General features: G+C 33.2%; 1 protein-coding gene across 8 annotated transcripts in view; it reads right to left on the bottom strand.

The window, feature by feature from the left end:
* LOC127739083 (cytochrome P450 2C29-like) overlaps window positions 1-22,115 on the bottom strand; it is a 480,581-nt gene that overhangs the window by 385,833 nt on the left and 72,633 nt on the right. For 3 of the 8 annotated variants that reach the window (XM_052250663.1, XM_052250661.1, XM_052250662.1), the window contains exon 7: window positions 19,197-19,344. The exons of 4 other annotated variants lie outside the window; for them this stretch is intronic. In XM_052250663.1, the coding sequence (XP_052106623.1) occupies window positions 19,197-19,344 (148 nt within the window). Of the gene's footprint in view, window positions 1-18,125; window positions 18,160-19,196; window positions 19,345-22,115 lie in introns of all 8 variants that reach the window. One more of the 8 variants, XM_052250659.1, reaches the window with a different exon arrangement.

Here is a 22,115-nt window from a genome sequence, read left to right as displayed (position 1 = left end):
GCTATCTTTCGTGCAGGGGTGTAAACTGTCGAGACTTGAAGTTAGTTTTCCGGGATAGTTAACTCTCTCAACTATCAGATAAATCGCGACCTTTAATCCAAGAGTTGAATTTCTTTGACCAGTGTAACCATTTCACATAATATTGCTTGTTTTCATATGTGGAAAATACAGTTAATTTTCCTCCTCCTCCTCCTCCTCCTCCTCCTCCTCCTCCTCCTCCTCATCATCATCATCATCATCATCATCATCATCATCATCATCATCATCATCATCATCATCATCATCATCATCATCATCATCATCATCATCATCATCATCATCATCATCATCATCATCATCATCATCATCATCATCATCATCATCATCATCATCATCATCATCATCATCATCATCATCATCAATACTATCTTCGCTTTCAGAACTACCATCATTTGTTTTGTTGTCAATAGCTTCACCTAGATGACTTTCCAGCAGAGGTTTATATTTTTCTGATGGCTACATTGATAGCTTTCTCGTAGTCCATATCATCGTTAACTAGTTCCGTGATTTTTTGCATTAATTTGCCATGCCGTGTACCATTTTTTAATTGTAGCAGATACTGAACCAAACTGCTATATCTGGACAAAAGTTGATCTATATCCTCGTCTTTTAGGTTCCGATTAGCCTTATTTCTCGCATTTTCTTTACTCATGTTACCATCCATGTCTTTATCACGTTTTTCTTCCCATTTATCTTCATTTACCTCTCTAGCAAGTTCGGCTAATTTTATGAAAACCACATCTTACCCATCTTCAATATCAGATTCGTCTACACGAGACTTCATTGAGGGAATGTCTTCATCCTCATTTCCCCTTTTTCTTTTAAAATTATTATTTTCCGGGCACCGCCTATTCATGTATCTAGCTAAATCAGGGACGTTTTCAAATACTACACCGCAATCATCACATAAAGGCATGAGTTCTCTCTCGTCTGGTAAATACGTCTATTCACTTTGAAATGTTTCTTCAAACCGAGGTGGATCTGGTTCTTTTCTGCGTATATACATGTACTCTTCAGTCACACCTTCACCAATCATGTTCTTGTTTTCAAATATATCAATTTTTAGTCTGTCGTCTTCCGGTGTATTCTGTTTCAGATAAATGAATAGGCTCCCATATGGTCGCTGTGTCACCTCTTTGTACTTATTCATGAATTTCTTTGGATTATTAGGATATATCTGTTAAATCCGATTCCTCTTGTAGAGAGAAAGCCACACTCTCTGCGCACGTTAAGTATGCATGAAATATTTGTCACTGAACTTTAAGCAACCAACTATCAATCAATCGACAGTAGCGTAACTTGAATTTTATTTCTGGTGAAGGAAATGATTTGAATCTTGGCAGTCAAAGCCTCAATTTGGTTAAAAGACGTCAATGCTAGTAGGGAGTAAACGGTTAATTGAAAATCTAAACTGGAAAATAGTCATCAGCATTTACAAATGCAAGAAAAATCCTAATTTTAATCACGTTTGATTGATTAATTAATTGATTTTTCTTGCCGGACATTAAAAGACGAAAACTGCAAGTAAAACTAAATAAAACCATAGATATGTATACTAGGTCGACAATGATAACAGCATACATTTCAATTGTACCTGACAAAAAAAGCATGTTACAAAAAGGCAGACTTCTTATCTTGCAACAGCCACCTATGGATCCCTGGTTCTGTTCCGTGTAGAACTAATGTACGCACCTACATTAGATTTGATTAGACGTCCCCACTGCTACTCGACCTGGCTGTGTATCTATACATCCCGGACAACCAAACGGACGACCCTTTTAACTTTTATAATGTTAAATACAATCTTGTATAGAGTACATACTGGTACATCCCGCAACGCTAGGAAACACCTAAAAGGGGGGATGGTAGGCGATCATACTCTTGGTAGTCACATATTACAACAAAGATCTTGTCTATGAAAAATAAATCCAGATTTGTGGAATTTTATCATGAAATAATAATATTTCGAATGCGCATTAATCAATATATTTCAATGAAACAGTTGGTTAAAGGTTTAATTCTCAATATTCAATTAAAAACAGGTCCTGATCAAAACAAAAATAATTGACAGAATTATATGTATGACCTCCTCTAAGACGAAGAGATACCAGAGGGACAGTCAAACTCATAGATCGAGAACAAACTGACAACGCCATGGCCAAAAATAAAAAGACAAACAGACAAATAATAGTACAAATGACACAACATAGAAAACTAAAGACTAAGCACAAATGGTTTTGTACAGATTTGGGGATATTTAACTTTAAGTTCCACTATGTCTTTTAACTTTATACGTTTAGTTTTTGTCAAAATGCATGGAATATAATAACTAAGAGCAAAGATTGGTCGGTCCGGAGTCAGAATCATGTGTCCGGGTAGGGTGACATGTCTTCCTGCGTTATAATACAAAGTCTGGTTCATATTCATCTTCTCGTCCTAAATGTGCATATGTAAAATACATATGCAACGAACAATTATATACATGGCCCTGCATCCTAGAAATTCTTATATTTAAGCGTTGCGCAAAATCGTCATATTCTACACTGCATTGGGAATTAAATGTCGAAAGAGAGCTGTTTTGACTGCATTGCGCATCCAAAAGGAGGGTTTAGGGGGAGGGGGCATGTTCCACTTCTAACGTTGCCTAGATCCCCCTTTTTCAAAATCCTGGATCCGCATCTGGCAACGAAATCTTATTATCTTATGTTGTTCTATGTTTCTTACTTAACACATTTCAGTTAATGATTTATGTAGTGAAACGAATTCGGTGACCCCCATCAATTGTTAATTAATAAAATGGATAAAATACTATAAGTTGATTTACTTCAGGGGATAAATTTAAAAAAATGCCTGCAAATGTCTCCGATAGCATTCTTGTTAAACAAAACAACACATAACAATCTTTAATCGAGCACACCTTCTAAAATACAACCTATATAGGGAATGTTTTATCAACACATTTCATAATAAATGAAAAAGTACTTTTGTTTCGAAATTAAATGCGATAGTTTTATCTCAATTTTCCACTTTCATAAAGAGACAGGTTCTGACAAACACTGGTTTCGATATTTTCTGAAATTGTCAGAAAAATATCCTGCTAATGTTTTCCCCGCAACAAATATAATAAAAAGATGGATAAAGAAAAAAAGAAAGAAAGAACGAAAAACATCGGATAACGAAAATAAAGGCATAATGGGGAGTTCATCTGCAAAGTATATTGAAAAATAATTGTCGTTATCAAAAACCATGGTATAGGATACTTGTTTTTATATGTGATCTTATGTCAGTGAAAATAAAAGCGGGAATCTGGAGAACCACGTGATCAATAAAAATGCAAGATTTCTATCAATTTAGGTCCTGATAAAATTATTATATATGGACGAAAATTCCAGTGTATGATTTTAAAAGTCTTGGAAAACTTGGTTTAAACTTGAGTGACGTATTTAGTCAAACTCAATGATTGGCAATAACCAGTCCCTTTAGGTCCGTACGTCGGGTTACGTACGTATGTCATTTTATTGGAAATCTCTATTCGCCGTTTCACAATCTAAAGGATTGTGGGTAATTTCCCTGTTCGTACTCCATAATGAAATAACGTCACGCCATTGGTAGAATTTCCATTGTTAAGGACGATGCAAGCCAATCACAACGTTTTGGTGTACACTTTTGAAAATATTATCAAGAATACATTACATTCTGAAAGGGTAAATTAGTTACCAATCACAGTAGCGGTAGACAAAATATATCGGCATATGGATTTAAGCTATTTTGTTGGGCGTTGTAATAAAGCGTTATCTTTAAACTTACGATTCAAAACGGACGTCCGTTCACTCTTTTCTTTTTCGTCTACCAGATACATATCTATCAAGTCCCGAATGTTTTCTGGGTCAAATGACTCTCAGTGTTCGGTTATGTGTTTTTCAATATACTTTTTTAGAGTGGAAAACCCTTTACTCCTCACTTTAAGATCTTTAAAGTCTTTCTGAAATGATAATAAAATACATTATATATTACATATATATGATTAATGGTCAATGAACACATTCCCAACACTATTACGAAATGATAATTCTGTATTAATATACTGCAGAAAAAACAGCTATATTGAAATACTCTCCAGTGGTGACAAATTACCAGGGCAAAACAAACCCACTGTGATACTCGGCAGTGGTGACCAAATTGTCAGGTAATTTCAGTTGTCAGGAGGAATGCAAAAGGTATCAGAGTGCATTTATCCTAATGCAAACATTACGAAGAAATCATCAACGTCCTATAACTCCTGTAAATTTGTAAATGAACATAGTTGTATGAATAGGATAACTATACATGATGACAAACATTAAGTATAAAGCTTTGAACACTTAGTCTAAATGGCTGACATCAACGACGACGACACCGGAAAAGCAATTTGTTATTTTGTTGATGAGAAACTGAGACAGAAATCTGACATTAGTCACATGGTTTACCTCTTATCATTTATGCAAGTATACTGTATTAACCTTTAACTTTGGAAAATTAAAAATTTCTAACTATTATACAGCTATTAGATGCGAGTATGCGCCAAATTGCCATTATTAAATTCAGAACCGGAAATATTCCCGATGCTGATAAAGAACCAGGACCTGAAAAGATGTTGTCCATTGTTTTGATGAGTTTTTGAAGGGATTCGTTGTCATGTTTGTGTCTGAAAGAAAACAAAACGCAATATATACGAATAATTAACAATAAAAAATAAAATATAGGTATGTCACAGCTCTGTCATCTAGATTTGTACTTCTCCGCCATGCCGAAAGTGCGGTCCAGGTCATTCATTAGAAACCATATTTTCTTGACAATCCATTCCAATTTTATACATGTATAAAGCATACTGACTAATGCAAACAGCAATGCATGACATACATTAAAAAAAAAACTTTTTGTCAAGAGAAATGCATAACAGATATGAATATATTTGCTAAGCTGCATGAATTACTAGGCATACACACAGAAGGTATTTTAATGGGTGTTGACTATACATCAAAATGATCTGCTATAAATATTGTGTCTTCTCCGTGATTATATATTTAAAAGTTTGGTTACTATGTTGATCGACTCTATCGCATTAAACATGAAATAAGGATACATCAGATAAAGTAGATATATATAGCAATTATAGATGCTTATTCTAAACTGTTCTCGATAAATAACAGGAATACGTAAAATAGATACTTATTCCATACTGTTCTCAATTCATGACATGTGATACATAACAAGAGATGCTTATTCCATACTATTCTCAATTCATGGCATGTGATACATTACAAGCTTATTTCACAGTTTACGATACATTACATGTGATATATGTCTAACAAGAGAATGATGCTTATCCCATACTGTTCGCAATACGTGACATGTGATACATAACAAGTGATGCTTATCCCACGCTGTTTTTAAATACATAACAGGAATACGTACAAAAGATGCTTATCCCATTCTGTTATCAATTCATGATATGTGATACATAACAAGAAATGTTTATCCCACACTGTTCTTAATACTTGACATTTGAAACATATCAATATTGGATTATCCCCTACTATTCCAATACATGACATGCAATACATAACTAGTGAAACTTCTCCCACATTGTTTTCAATACAGGCCATGTATTACCATAAATGCTTATCAAATATTGTTCTCAATATATGAACGCTGTTGATACATACGAATATGAGATTCTTTACGAAGACTGTTCAATATATCACAAGTGATACATGAGAATAGATGCTTATCCCATACTGTTCACATCGCAAGTGGTTAGGATTACTGCTATCAATACATAACAGGTCATACATAACAAGAGGTACATATTCCATTCTGAGAGATGTGTATCCCACACTGCCACACTGATGGCATAACGGGCGATGCTTAAAAAGAGGTGCTTATACCACACACCTGGGTTTCATCTACCATATCTTTATTTGTCTGTGTATAGCAGACAAACAATTACTTATATCTGTTCAGAATTGATAAATAGAGCAGACAATTACTTGTATATATTTGAATATGAAGTTGTGTATGTAACACCAATAAATGGAGCAGACTACATATTTTACCTATATCCGATAAAAGGCTATGCAATACACTGGTACATGTAACAGATAAGAACTTACCTATATCCGGATATAAGACTATGTATAACATTGCAGCTAGCCTTTATCATCATTTCTTTTAAATTGGTTATCTCCGCTCCTTTCATTTTTTTCCAGATCGTCTGCGACATTCTGTATTTCTTCTATAATATTTTCTTCTAGCGACGATCTTCCCACACTAACATCTCGCATTGCTTGTATTGAGAATCGTCTCCTACCCTTCCAGTCATCTCCATTAGCAAACACAATCCCACTTCCAACATAAACCAAACCATCTTCATTAGTTAACACAATCCCAATTTTTAACTTAATCCCAGTCAATTCAGTTAGCTAACACAATTCCACTTCCTAAATAAGACAAGTCAACTCTAGATCTTTTAGCTAATACAATCCCAATTCCTACATAAACCCAGTCAACTCCAATAGCTAAACAACCCAATTCCTAAGCCAAGTACTATTATTTTATAAATAGTGACTATAAAAAATCTGTAAATTCAGAAATTATAAGTCAAGGTCAGTATGATGCTTCTGCATATAAAGTTTTGTCAATCTAAGTGCTACAATATAGAAGTTATGCTACACAAAAACAAATAAGGCAATGGTTTACTATTATAGGACTCCCTGACTTTGATATATGACACATCTCATACAATAATGTATCAGCATATCAAATTTATTCAACCTAAGTGCTATGGTACAAAAGTTATGTACATGTCACAAATCATACAAGGTTTAATTAATATAGGGGTCAAAGGTCAGAAAGACCTGCCTTTTAAGTCTGACACACCATAAGCCAATGATGCAACTGCATTCCAAATTTGGTTAACCTAAGTTTAAAAGTACAAAAGCTATAAAACGAATTGAATAAGGTTTTACTATCATAGTGGTCAAAGGTCAAAGTCAAGGTCAGAATAACATTAAGTTAGTATGTGACACATCCCCAGTCCATGATACAACTGCATACTACGTTTGGTTAACTTAGTCTTACGGAACAAAAGGTATGAGTCGGATACGAATTGGACAAGGTTTTACTATCAGATGGGTCAAATTTAAGGTCAGAGTGACCTGACTTTGGTATTTGACACAGTCCCAGCACATGATGCAACTGCATACGAAGTTTTGTTAAGCCTAAGTGTTACGATACAAATGTTATGCACCAGACACGAAGCGGGACTTGCAGACAGACGGAAATTGTGATTCCTTAGCTATATACCCCCAAAACTTTATCTGCGGGGATGTAGTAAAGTCTGACGTCTACAACTTAGTTTTGAATATAAACCAAAGCCCTGTTAGAACTTAATATGTATAGCACTGCAGTTTTTATTCCTCAATAAGCCCTCTTCACAATTAATATCTAATATGGAAGTCTCTGTTCTCCAAAAAAAAATTCCCAATTCTTCAAAAACACCCTATTCAAACTTTACTTTTAATACTGTCAAGTGTGTGTTCTTCTCAAAAGCTGCGTTCTCTTAAACGCCCTATTCAACTTGACGTCTAGTCATAAATCCTATGTTCTCCCAAGATCCATTCATACTTGATATCTATTTCTGAAGATTTTGCTCTTACAAAACCCCTAATCAACCTTTATACATGTATCTAAAATGTGTTCTACTATATTCCCTATCAAATCAATAGTCTAATGAACCTGTGATTTTCGTTCTCACTTTTCTTCTAGATATCAATTTCAAATAAGGATATCTGGTATATGAGTTTAAGGTTTCACTCATACTTAGAACGGCTCTTACAAGATAAAAAAACACAAAACTTATAAATAATAGAATAAATATACACGTGCTGCATAAATGACTATTTTAGTATTTTACTGACTTAACGATAAAATTCAATGCAGTAAAAAGATAACTCTCTCCTTGATTAATGACACTGGTACTTTTGCTGTATATGTAGCCAGAGATAACTCTCTTTAAGAATTAATGACACTGATACTTTTGCTGTATATGTAGCCAAAGATAACTCTCTTCATGATTAATGACACTGGTACTTTTGCTGTATATGTAGCTAAAGATAACTCTCTCCATGATTAATGACACTGATACTTTTGCTGTATATGTAGCTAAAGGTAACTCTCTTCATGATTAATGACACTGATACTTTTGCTGTATATGTAGCTAAAGATAACTCTCTCCATGATTAATGACACTGGTACTTTTGCTGTATATGTAGCCAAAGATAACTCTCTTCATGATTAATGACACTGATATTTTTGCCCTATATGTAGCCAAAGATAACTCTCTTCATGAATAATGACACTGATACTTTTACTGTATATGTAGCCAAAAATAACTATCTCCATGATTAATGACACTGATACTTTTGCTGTATATGTAGCCAAAGATAACTCTCTTCATGATTAATGACACTGATACTTTTGCTGTATATGTAGCCAAAGATAACTCTCTTCATGATTAATGACACTGATACTTTTGCTGTATATGTAGCCAAAGATAACTCTCTTCATGATTAATGACACCGATACTTTTGCTGTATATGTAGCCAAAGATAACTCTCTGCATGATTAATGACACTGATACTTTTGCTGTATATGTAGCCAAAGATAACTCTCTCCATGATTAATGACACTGATACTTTTGCTGTATATGTAGCCAAAAATAACTCGATAATAGTACTACATACATCAGTAAAAGTTAAAAAAGATAATAATTGTTACCAATGCTAATTCGTCGAACTCGGTCTTGTTATGAATATTATTGCCCGCTCCTGAATATTATACTAGTATAATTACATTACATGCAATTAGTAATTTTATTGCGGTGCAAAAGTGTTGATCGTGCACACATTTTTAGAATGAAGCACTTCGGCGCTTCATACAAAATATGCTTCGGTCAACACTTTTACACCCCAGTGAATAAAAAAGTGTGCACGATCAACACTTTTACAACCCTATCAAATTACCAAAAGAAACATTCATTTCTTGTGCACTTTTTGTTGAAGCACATGGCATATAAGTTCTAATATGCTTTTCAAAATTGATTCCCAATGTTAAGTATTGTTTTTTGTGATAATTTGGGGTGAAATTTACCATGAAGACTGTGTTTTCTGTCTCCACTGCAAATACGAATCATAAGGATTACAAACAAGTGACGGCATAAACTATTTGCATAAATTAAAGCTCTATTCATGTATCTTTGGGTAGAATTCCTTTATGCTTAATACCTTGTATACCGATACTTTTTTTTACAAAGTTTTCATTTGTCATATGTCCATTGTCATTGACCTCATGGTTAAGACGGGGGCCTCGCTGGCCGAGTAGTCTAAGTAGTCGAACTACTGTATCACTAGCTGCAGTCAACACTGAGGCTGTGAGTTCGAATCCGCGACGTGGCAGGTGCACTCGACTTCAATCTTAATTGACTAGGATTGTCAGTTTTCCTACCGCAGGTCGGTGGTTCTCTCCGGGCAATCCGGCTTCCTCCTCCAATAAAAACTGACCGCCACGAAATAGCACATTAGTGTTGAAAGTGGCGTTAAACACCAGTCAATCAATCAAGCATGGTTCAGACACTGAAAAAAATGTATAGTTTTTTTTTGTCCTGTGAATTCCTCACTTATTCTGAGTAATAGGATACTTATATTTGGTATATTGGTTCCTTGCAAGGTTAGAAATCTACATGTCCTTCGCCTCACCTCAACCTCATTTCATGGATCAGTCATCAAGGTTAAGTTTTCTTGGTCAAGTCGATATCTTAGATACTATAAGCAATAGGTCAACTATATTTGGTATATTGCATGATTGTTTGGAGTACATGACCGACTGGCAGGGTTAATATGACTGACCTCATTTCACATGTATCATAAGTCAATGTTTAGTTTTTATTCAACCGCAAAATGTTTGCGTTCGTATTATGTTATGGCGATGTCTACGTCGTCGTCCGAAGACATTTGGTTCGCAGACAATAACATGATATAAGTGTATGGATCTCTAAGAATTTTTATCACACGGTTACATACCACAATATGAAGGTTGGGATTGATTGTTTGGGTTATTGTCGTAGCTGTTTAGTAATAAATGGGCCAAAAACAAGCATTTATCATGTCGTCTGAGGACATTTTGGTTCGCAGACAATAACTTGGGTATAATAAAAAAAAAAAGGATTTGGGTATCCATCCATGACACAAAATAGTACATGCAAAGCAAAAAAAAAAAAAAAAAAAACACAAACAGCAAAGGAACATATATGCGTGTATTTAGATTTTTGATATTGAGCTCAGTATTCAAGTTGGTCCCAATTGAAGTTCAAAATTAAACCTTGTTTAATTTCATCAAAAATTGAATTTCTGGTGTTATTTGATATGCCCAATCTACATTTTACCAGTTTTTTTAGATTTTTGATTTTGCGCCCGGTTTTCAAAATTGGTCCAAAATTGGGGTAAAAATTTCACTGTTTGATTTCATCAAAATTTGAATTATTGGTGTTCTTTGATGTGCCCAATCTAACAGTGTTTAAGAATTTTGACTTTGGGCCCGTTTTGTCAAACTGATTAACATTAAGGTCCAAAGTATCCAAAATGAAACTAAGTTTGATTTTAACAAAAATTGAATTCTTGGGGTTCTTAATATGATGAATCTAAGCATATAATAAGGTGTTTGCTTTTGGGCACAGTTTTTAAGTTGGTCCAAATTAGGGCCCAAAATAAAATGAAATTGAATATATGGGTTTCTTTGATATGCTGAATCTAATTGTGTATTTGGATTTTGGGCCCTGCTATTAGATTGGTCCACATTGAGGTTCAAAGAGTCCAAGATTAAAATTTGCTTAATTTCATCAAAAAATAAATTCTTGGGGTTCTTTGATATGCTGAATCTAATCCTGTATTTAGATTTTGGATATTGGACCGTAATAGGTAAATTTTTCATTTCTTTGATCACATTCTTCTGTGTCAGAAACCTATGATGTGTCAAATATTTAATCTCAATCCAGATTCAGAGCTGTATAAAACTTGAATGTAGTGTCCATTCTTGCCCTTACTGGTTAAAATGAAGTAATTATCTACATAGGCGACAATAGTAGCCTTTTTGGGTCCTGTGTTTTCACTATAAAAGATCCGTTGATAAATCTGTCAAATTCTGAATGATCAACAACTTTGGGTTGAATAAAACTGCAAAACACATATGATGCCGGAGCTTTTTGATAGAACAATTGCATCTTTTAAGGGTACTCTATGGATCCGGAATTTTCGAAACAGTATGAATGAAGAACAGCCCTTATTTAATTTTGCACAAAACATGTTGCTGAGGGTTTCCTCCAAATTTCTCGCTATTTCTACACCAATAACCAACACTAATTTCTCAATATTTCAATTTTGTTTTCTGATTAACAGGGCAGTAAAAAATACATTTACTTCTACCTATTATCTTGGATGTAAAAACTAAGGGGGCCTGTCATCTTTAATGACTTCTTTTTAACCAACTGTTCAGGGTTCGACCTTTGCGGTCGTATCAAGAGGCGCCCTGTGGAGCATTTTATTGTGGTTTGATCTGTTTCTCAGATACTATAAGCAATAGGGCCACTAAATTTGGTGTATGCAATGATTGTAAGGTGTCTGTCTGGTATGGTTCATCTGACCTTGACCTTATTTTCATGAATTATTGACAAAGTTAAGTTTGTGATACTTCCTATTACAGACTTTCAACGTCAATTCAATCATAATAAGTAAAGCAAAAGAGACATTATAAAGAACAAAATTGTTTCCCGGTATCACATTTGATTTTTATTACAATTGGGGAAAAGATTGGAGTAAAAACAAACTTGGTTGAACATTTACAGATTTTAAGTAACATCTTTTTTGTTTCCTTTTCAACAAAAATCAAGATCAATTGTATGATATGCTTTTGCACATTCTTGAGGTCAGATTTGCAGTTCAATACAGTGAAAACTTTGTTAAAAAATCACAAATTTGAAAAACAAATATCGTCTTATGCTACAGTAGGATTTCAACAAGGATTGATATATAAGCATGATAAGTGTAATAAACTATTTCAAAAATCAGAAAACAAATTTAAGATAAAGTTGGTATAAACTGACTTCTTGTTTGAAAATCTCAAATTTTGAAAAATATCTTCTTTTGCTAGAATTTATCAAAAACAGATTTACAGGTACAATGTATAGAGGTCATTATAAATTGTTCCCAGAGGTCAAAAGTGTGGTAAAAACTTAGTTTATGGGAATAAGTGGTACATTTTAGGAAACACCTGTTTTGGTAAAATTTTAATTCCAACTATGAATACCAGTCTTAAAAAAAAACATACAATACTAACAATTGCAAACACCATATGGTCTAGATAGGCTGTCTTGGTATAGACACAAATTAAGGATGGGTTAATATAAACAAGTTTTATGTTCGCACACACGCCCTCCTCTGCTGATCTACACCATATGTCATAATACTAAAACAAACACAATAAAGTAATGCACAGTGCATGTACAGCTACCAACAGGATGACCACTAACTTGAACAAGGAAAACAAATTTTATTTAATGATTTATTAAAAGGTGAAATTGTTAATTTTATATGAAATATAAATTAATGATGAAAAATGAGATATATGTAAGGTGATTAAGAAAGGAATGCGATGAAAACAACGGGCATTATTAGCTCATCTAGCTCAGGGGTCCATGGCATGCTTTTGCAATCACTTGGAGACCATCCTACATATATACTTTTTTTTCACAAACCCCCTTCACTGCAGAATAAATTGAACTTCACCTGAATGATTGTTAGGGTGTCCTAGATTATAGTTTCTTGATTATATGAAGGTTCATCAACCAACATACTGAATATTCACGAGGAGGACCAACCTAGGGCTAGCCAAGATATGCATAAATACTTGATCTAACGTCACCGTACCCAAATTGCACCAAGTACCAAAATATACCTATTTAGCAAAAATAACAGCCGAAGTCTTACAAGTTTTCTTAGAGACTAAACAATTTGTAATTTTTATGATTTGACATTATGCACGTCTTTTAACATAGCTAAATATATTTAAATATACACAAAACGTTCACAACATATGTCCACAGACGAAGTATCCACCAGAAAACGTAAAATCTACGGAAACGTGGCCATGCGACGTCCACATAAAGTCAACTTTTAAAAATAAGAAATTAAAATCTGTAACAGGCATCCATTTTCTTAAAACAAATAATAGAAAACATGGACTATTGTCAAATTGTTCTAAATGTTTGGAAAAATAAAACAAAACATCAGTTATTTGATTTTTACGGATGTGAATTTAAGCATGGTTGCAATTTGGGTACTCCTTATAACAGAATCATGGATCGTTTTGAGGTGGGTTCAAACTCATCTTTCTATGATTGAATATGGATTCAAAATTTAATTGGTGGAACTATACAATTAATAAGGATACATCATCCAAATAAACACAGAATGACAAATTTTGTCTGGATCATAAATAAACGTAGGTGAAAAACTGTCAAAATAGGTGCAATTTGGGTACCCTCACGTTAGACAGGGTTAAAATGTCAAATCTAAAGTTGAATTCCCTTGAAATATGTTTTATATAGTTAAAAGAAATAATAATCAAAGCTATCTCAATGTAAATAATTCATAATTCAAAATAAAAGGAAATTTGTTTGCTTTTGTGTGTATGTTTATTAATTAAACTAAATAACTATAAACATTGTCTCATTCTATACAGGTTCTACTAAATGGACCCAAATTGTAAAAAAAGAAGCATAAACTAATGAATAATAATTTAAATGGTAAATCATGAACTTGTGAATGAATTATGTTGAGAAAGATTTGTTCTCAAAACTTTTTCTTCTATTAAAAAAAAAAAAAAAACTATGCCTATTTCAGTGAAGTTTTTGAGTGATAAGTCAATAATTTTTTTTTAAAACAGAAATAAGTCACACTTTATGTGATTATGCATTCAATAAGAGTGATTAAAATGCAAGTTTGATACATATTGCTTTAGGTTCAAAGGATGACAAAACTTTATTGTTTCCGTTGTACATGTACTATTTGTTTTAACTTTCAACTTAACAGGAGTCCTTCATCACAAAAAATAAAATATTTACATCACGAGTGTCTGAATGATTTTTTTTTCATTCATCCTGCTTTTAGCTTGTTCACAGACAATATGAAATTACCTTACCTTTTTGTTTCAGTTAAGGATGTTCGTTACTCCTTTTCAAAATAACAAGCTGTTTAAAACACTGTTATAAATTAATAGTATATAAACAAAGAAACTAAAAAAGCACACAAAAATGAATGGTCCGTGAGCTCACTATCGAGATATAAGCCATTGAAAATTTGGCGGGAAATAATTCTCTCTAGATTTTTCATATATTTAACATTGGCACCTTTTTTTTCAAAAACTATAAAAAAAAACAAGAGGTGCGAACATCCTTAACGTCAAACATTTAACTAAAAGGGACTAATATATCCAAACAAATTGAGAGCTGAATTCTCCATTGCTTTTTCAAAACAAATGTGTATTTTGACACACACTTAATGTTGTGTATATTCGGTTCACATCGATGTGGGAGACAAATACAATATAAACAAAACTGTCTTTCCTTCGGAATTTAGTTCAAACGGGGTTTTATAAGGGGTGACAGATCTTTAGACTTCAAATAGTTGTTTTACTTTGAGAAACGTATTAATTTTTCATACTTCTGTAGAATTTATATTTGTAAGTTTATCTGTTTTCTGACTCCAACGGGAAGTGAGAAACAGAAAACAGAAAATTCTTAACTTGCCGCCAATTTCGTTTTTCCGCGAAAATAACACAACTTCAGAATGGCGGGTTTTAATATCAGTCCAATTGTTGTCTTTAGATACTAGCAACAACGATCGTTTCTAAGGGCTTGCTTTCCGACTGTGTGCCTACCTTTGTTTTCTCGCGAAGCGTATAACTATAATCATGCCATCATTATATGCTAATGCTATTGTATTTCTAGCTGACCATCGTCAAATCATGCCGTTTATTCCTAATTTACAATCATATTAAAATAGTTTGAAGTTGATTTCTAAGAATATTGCGTATTTGTCATTTTTCTTTTTTTTTTTTATTTAAGGAATGACTGTTATATGTTTTCTGTCTATGAAGAAAATGTGGTGAACACTACGCGGGTTATTTAAAAGTGTGCACCACATATTTTAGGTTATTTCGAATAGACAGAAAAAATATTATAGTCATTCCTTATAATTAAATTCTAAATTCCATTTTTAAGGAGTAAATTATAAAAAAAAAAAACGTTGGTGACTTCACGGTCCAATGACAAAATTATGTCTATGAGCTGATAGAGAAAACACTTTCAGCCAATCAGAAGACGTGTTACATCCAAAACTAAATTATAAGGTGATGTTCTTTTTTGTTGTTTTGATGCACATAGTATTTTAATTTGTAGGTTGATTAGAACGTGTAATTTCGTGAAAGAAAACTCACTATGAAACTTTACAGATCGATTTGAATGTTTTCAAAAATAAACAGATAAAGTTTCCATGGAAACGCTTTCCGTCATATTTGTCATTATTCATAGACGTTAAAATTGACAATCATGTTAATATGTTCATAAAGTTTGGTTACCATTTTTTAGATTAAGGATAATAGGAAAAATTAAGGAAACAGACAATTTGATAAAAACACACGGACAATTAACGTTATCTATCTGTTAGCGGTAAATACAAATGGACAATTTATTCTGTAAGGCCACAGGAATCACGGTTATCATCATCAACGTTTCTATCATAATCTGATCTGAATCTAATTCTTAATTTAAATTTATACACTGTATTGTATAAAGATGAGCTTAACATCATGACCAATATTCATTGCTTTGAAATAGTGTCATAACAGTTCGTGATTTTATATATTAGTGTCTCTTAGTAGTATAGGATGAACCAAGTTGTTTTATCTAGGCGGGGAATTCAGGTGGGGAATTTGTGACGTCAGTGAACGAAAATTGCGTCATGTATGATGTAATCGATGAAGGAACAGGGTTACGTTCAATAGTATAACATCTATGCTCATGCTCTGTTCCTTTGCTTTTTTTGTTTTTTTTTTTTTTTTGTTGTTGTTGTCCATGTACTAATTTTTTGTCACGCATGGAAAACCCAAATCTGTTCTTTACTGTTTTAAAATTACTCTCGATGAATGGAAATACTCCGATTTCTGCAGGCATATAGTGAGTGTCTGTACAAATTCCGTACATTTTCTTAAACAATTATTTATATGTTTTTACGAATTTGAATCAATCCGAAGCCGTTTTGCATTCTCTAGATACACGCAGCAGGAACTTTTAGCCCCCGGTTTTTGGTGGTGTTTGTGTTGCTAAGTCTTTTGTTTTCTATTTTGTGTTTTGATTACTGTTGTTTGTCTTTTCCTCTTTTTCTTTTTATTTGCCATGTCGTTGTCAGTTTATTTGCGACTTATGAGTTTGAGTATCCCTTTGGTATCTTTCGCCTCTCTTTTGGCTTTCAAGATCTAATAGATGGCTAGGCTAGATATACGTTAAAAATTCAAAATTGACGTACATGTAGCCGTACACGGCGGTTACGACATTTGACGTTACGAGAAGAAATTGATGGAGAATGCCATCTTGTACTTCTCCGGCTGCGTGACCTGAAGTATTGCTTTATTTCTCCTATTGGGGATATGACTTGACTAGAATTTTTTGGCATTTTTTCGTTTTGGGAAACCTCGGTGGTGTAGGTGGTTTCGGTCGATGATGTTTCAATGCGATGAAGTCACTCAAGAAGACGTCTAGTTCATTTTTTAACTTCTTTTCCGGCTAATTTATAGGAAACTGAAAATGATGATATGTTGCATATGCTTCATTTGTTATCATTTTTTATTGTACATTATGCATGCAAGATAATAACGCATGTGGCTTCGGTTAACCAGCTTACGTCATTAAAATTAATAATATTTATAAACATTATTTACCTTAATTTAATAATATTTTATTGCATCAATCAAGCAATATGATTAGACACAAGTTATTACAATTTATATTAAATCTTCTTCTTACATATACAATACAATGGAAGCAGTCACACATTGACATGGCAACAAAAAAAAAAGAAAACTTAAAGAAAGCATAAAGGCAGACAGACAAAACTGCCGACTTGAAATGTTAATATATTTTTGAGTCTTTGATATAACATGTACACTCTATGAGACTTTCGTTGCAAGCGAAACTGAAATAAGAAAGTGTTGATTCGATGCTGAAATGACAGCAGTAATGAATGTTTGCTGATAAAGAATATATGAATATAAATTAAATCAAACATACTCGTTGCATTCTCATTTGTTATCTTTTTTAAAAGGCACAAACCATCTATCTAAGAGGAGGTGGGGAGGCGGCATAGAAATACTTTTTTTTTTTAATAAATTGTTTGATTCGAAACTTTTTAAAAACATTATTTCAAAGGGAAATTGAAAATAAAGAAAAATGATTGCATTTTGTTTAACAAAAGATTGTTCCAGAAAAAGTAATTTTCATTCATCATTTGTTGGGGCATGGGTTTTATTTCTCGAAACAAACATTTTTCAACTTCATCAAAAACAAATTTTTTTCAGAAACATAAAGGAACAATATTTTTTAACTAAATGTTGAATTTATCTTTTTCTTAAATTTCAATTGAATTTTAAACGATCGCATCCTATGATCAAATATATATATATATAAACAATGTCATATTAATTGATATATATATATAATTTCAAACAATATGTAATTAAGTACACGTTTTCTAAAATGCTGTTCTGTTTGACTTGCTGAATGTACACAAAACGTCAATTTATCTAGAATCAGCTTTAAGTCGGTATGGCGATGGTGTCGTTGTTATCCCGGTTATCCCTTCAAATGATAAATATCATCTGGATCGACTTTAGAGAATTCAAATCTATGTACAAGGTTTGAAAATATCAGAAACAACTCTGACCGTGCTAACGATTCTCCAGGGCAGATCCGAGGACCTGTAATACAAAAAATAAATCAATCAGTGAGTAAATGAAGTAAACACATTATAAATGTAATGTCTCCTAAGAACTTTTTTGTTATTTACCTTCATCATGAACTCTAAAACCTAAACGTTTGAAATTAAGGGATGCATAAATACACTGCAACGTTAAGAGCTATATAATAAAAAATGTCCTAAACAGAATAGCCAAATTCATCCAAGGTGAACTTTGCCTGAGGGAGTTTAAACCTTAGTTTTTAATAATTTCTTAATTTATTTATTTACTTTTCAAAAGCAGGGATTTTAAAATAAGCATATGCCATAAACTGTCTTTTTACCGAAGCACTAACTACGGAGCTGATAATACCATCTTGGACTCAAAAGTCCACCGGCAGCGGTATCGACTAAGTGCTTACAAGTGAAATGAACAATTTATAATTTCGATTCGTGTGTCAAAAGCGTTTTTCTAAATTTACGTTCATCATGAGCTTAAATCTCAACATATGACAGCCAGGGATGCGTAAATACACTACAACGTTACGAACTATTTGACCGAGAAGGACTCAACAGAATAGAAAAATGAACAATTACCATGGGTAGATACTTGCACTTGCGAAACAATACTAAAATCATCATTGACTCACGATCTTAACAGCAAGTACGCAGGCATGTGAAATAAACCTTAAACCTAACTAGACCGTACAATTCAGGTAATAAAATATTGTAACCTTTTATATAAATCAACTGATTAATGAATCACATTTACCCTGACTGCTAAAGAATGAAAATGACGTCAGAGTAAGATGACATTGACTACCAAGGCTAAAAATAAAAAAAAAATACTACCAAAGTCTGTTCCGATGCAGCTTTCGTTGCAGATGGCAAAAAAAAAACAAACACTCATTTAAAAAAAAAATACCCAGACTTGTCTCATGCTTCTCGAAAAGAAATGTATAATGTGTTTAAACTAATATTTGTTATTTAATATACGTACCTAATGAAAAAGGTATCAAATATTCTTTGTTGATTATGTCATTGTTACGATTTAAAAACCTCCCTGGATTAAACTCCTTCGGGTCTCTCCAGATTGTTTCGTCAAAATGTACAGAGATCAGGCTTGGAATAATAATGGTATTTTTAGGTATTTTGAAGCCATTGATTGTTGTATCAAAAACTGCTACGTGGGGAAGAGTAAAAATAACTACAAAACAGATAGAAGTATACACACATCTTGCACAAACTGCAATGTGCACAACGGACAAAATGGCTGTAAAAGAGGAAAGTCAATATAGTATTTTTATTTTTTTAGTGTAAATATTTAGCTTGTAGAGGTCATATCAAGTTTGTATTTACATTCTGAAAGTATTTCAGTACTTTCGAACAATGGATAACACATTTTATACATCAGAATGGTATATAAGTGAGTACAAGAGATAGGTGTTTTGTTGGCTCCTTAATTATTATCTCTGTAATCAGAAGTACTTTGCGATCAATTATGTTTACTTTGTCGAAAGCTGAATGTATACTGTTGTTATAAAATCCTCGAGCAACAAGATGGTTACGTACTAGTAATAAAAAAAATGATTTAGTTGTATATAATTTACGACTAACTGTATGACAACTGTACGACTGACATTTCCCATCAGATAACCAAAGTAATCCCACCCCTTCAAAAATGAAATGGTCGTCCCCTTATGTTTTTCAACAAGGTCTACAAAGTCCACAAACGTGATATAATAACTAATTACTCTGGATAATCGCAAATATTGCTGATTTCAATTACATTGTTTAGGAGACTTCACTAAAACAGTGATAGGTGATGTTTCTGATTGTTTTGTTTTCTTGAGTTTCAGTTTTCAACTAGGTAGCATCCTGTGGATGGGAGCACATTCTAACTATTGTATCATATCTTATTTCCTTTCCTTGTTTAACTCACATTGTTGATATACCGATTTCTAGTTATTGTCATGTGTTTTACTTTCCTAACATGGTTAAGCTAGACCCTTATGCGATGTGTGTGTGCACGAAAATATTGTAAACCCCCACCACATTTTGTGCCAGTATCAAATCCTGCTATATGGTCCCTTGTGCTATTCTTTCTAATTTGTATTTGTTTGTGCGTCTGTTTTCTCTGAGTAGCAAATCTCTTTTATGTACTACTAGTATTACAGATAAACTAAGTCTGTAGACCAGTCTTTTCATTTACTACGGATTCTCATGATTGGAACATGCTTTGCCTACCCGTATTTGACAGTCTTTGTATTTCCATTAAAGTAGCCTCGGTGTAAGACAAATGACGTCTATCAGATAATCGAACCATTCTACCTGGTCCTATTACCTACAAGTAAATACAGTTTGATGAATTACTAATCACCTTAGTTATCACTTATTTATCATTCCCTTATGTGGTATAAGAATTACTTACCCTTAGTGAGCACCTGGATAGACTAGAACTCCCCAGGGAACACTTGTGTTAGGAGGAACGATTTAACCTTGCCAAGCACCTTATTGAAAAGGACCTAATTACAATAAACGATTCTCTTAGCTAACAGGAACTACTTTGACTTACCCTAAACCGGAGTTAACAGAAACTACTTACCTTTAGAAAGCACCGGAGTTATCAGAAACTGCTTGTCTTTAGAGAGCACATAAGTTTACAGGAAAAACTTACCCTTGCCGAGATTTGTATATATTTCGGTGGAAAAAAATTAAGTAAAGTTCTTCAAATTAACAATTCGCAATTGAACTTAGAATAGGGAAAAACCACGGAGCACTAAAAATTTATTAGTTGAAGACAAAAGACAAAATAAACACGACGTTAAGTCAAACAACATACTACAAAACAAATCAAGGGAAAATTTAAATTCATCAGTATGATCCAAATAAAAAAAAAACAAGGCTGTCCTCACGAAAAAGCAGTTCAAGCTCAGTTAGCGAAAACAGTCATGTTGCGCAAAACGAGCAACAAATAAAGTATAAAGCCTCAGGTAATGTATTCATTAATACCAATGATAATTCAAATACATTTTTGTTTTGTCAACTATTTGTATATAGTATGCATACTAGGCAACACATTATTTATTTGAAACATTATGCTTGCCTTTGTAATTTCATCTTGGCACCTCTTTTGTACATCCGGGTACTGAATCATCCATAAGAATGACCAATCAAGCGTAGTTGCAGTCGTGTCTGTTCCAGCAACAAACAAATCAATAATTGAGGTTAACAACGCCGCCGCTAAAATCGTAAGAGATTTATATAATGCAAGATATTCTTAAAAATAAGAAATCTAGGGGTTCTTAAGTACTGGGACAACAAAAACGAAAGAAAAGGTTCTATGTAGCTGACTTAAATGTAAGGATATCTAAAAGATCCTTGTTGCTAACGATGAGAAAGTTTAATATTCTAAGATTTTGACTTGAAGGAGATCTTTGTTAATGAGAGAAAGGTGTAAGTTACTGATTAAATGAAATTAGGACTACGGTAGTCACTAAGTTACAAAGAAAATACGAAAACGATAGGATTTAATTGGCTAACTTTAAGGAAATATTACAGAAAAATCTTTCTTACCAGGCCATAAAAGCTCTTTTCAGTAACTATAAACTTAAATAAGGGGACATTTTCGAAGAAAGGCAAAACCCCCATTTCCGAGACTAGTTGTAGTTTTCAGTTTTAATCGTAGTTGAAGATTTTCTTGTCACTTTTGACCCTCCAATACATACTAATATACATGTAGCTACAAATACTTTAAGTTTTGAAATTGGGTACAGTCAAGGATATTCCAGAAACAATTCGAAACATTTATATTTGGTTTGTGACCAACACTGGTATATATACGAATCCTGATCGTCTTTTTATAACAAAACAATGCATTTCGTCGGTGTGGAGAAATAATGTAACTCACTAGCAAGCGAGGGAAAATTTGTTAACCAGTTTGTGATACACCCCGTGATTAGATTGAAAACATCACAC

Source organism: Mytilus californianus, unplaced genomic scaffold, assembly GCF_021869535.1.
Source record: "Mytilus californianus isolate M0D057914Y unplaced genomic scaffold, xbMytCali1.0.p SCAF_4, whole genome shotgun sequence".
Taxonomy (NCBI): domain Eukaryota; kingdom Metazoa; phylum Mollusca; class Bivalvia; order Mytilida; family Mytilidae; genus Mytilus; species Mytilus californianus.
This window is presented reverse-complemented; position numbering and strand designations above follow the sequence as displayed.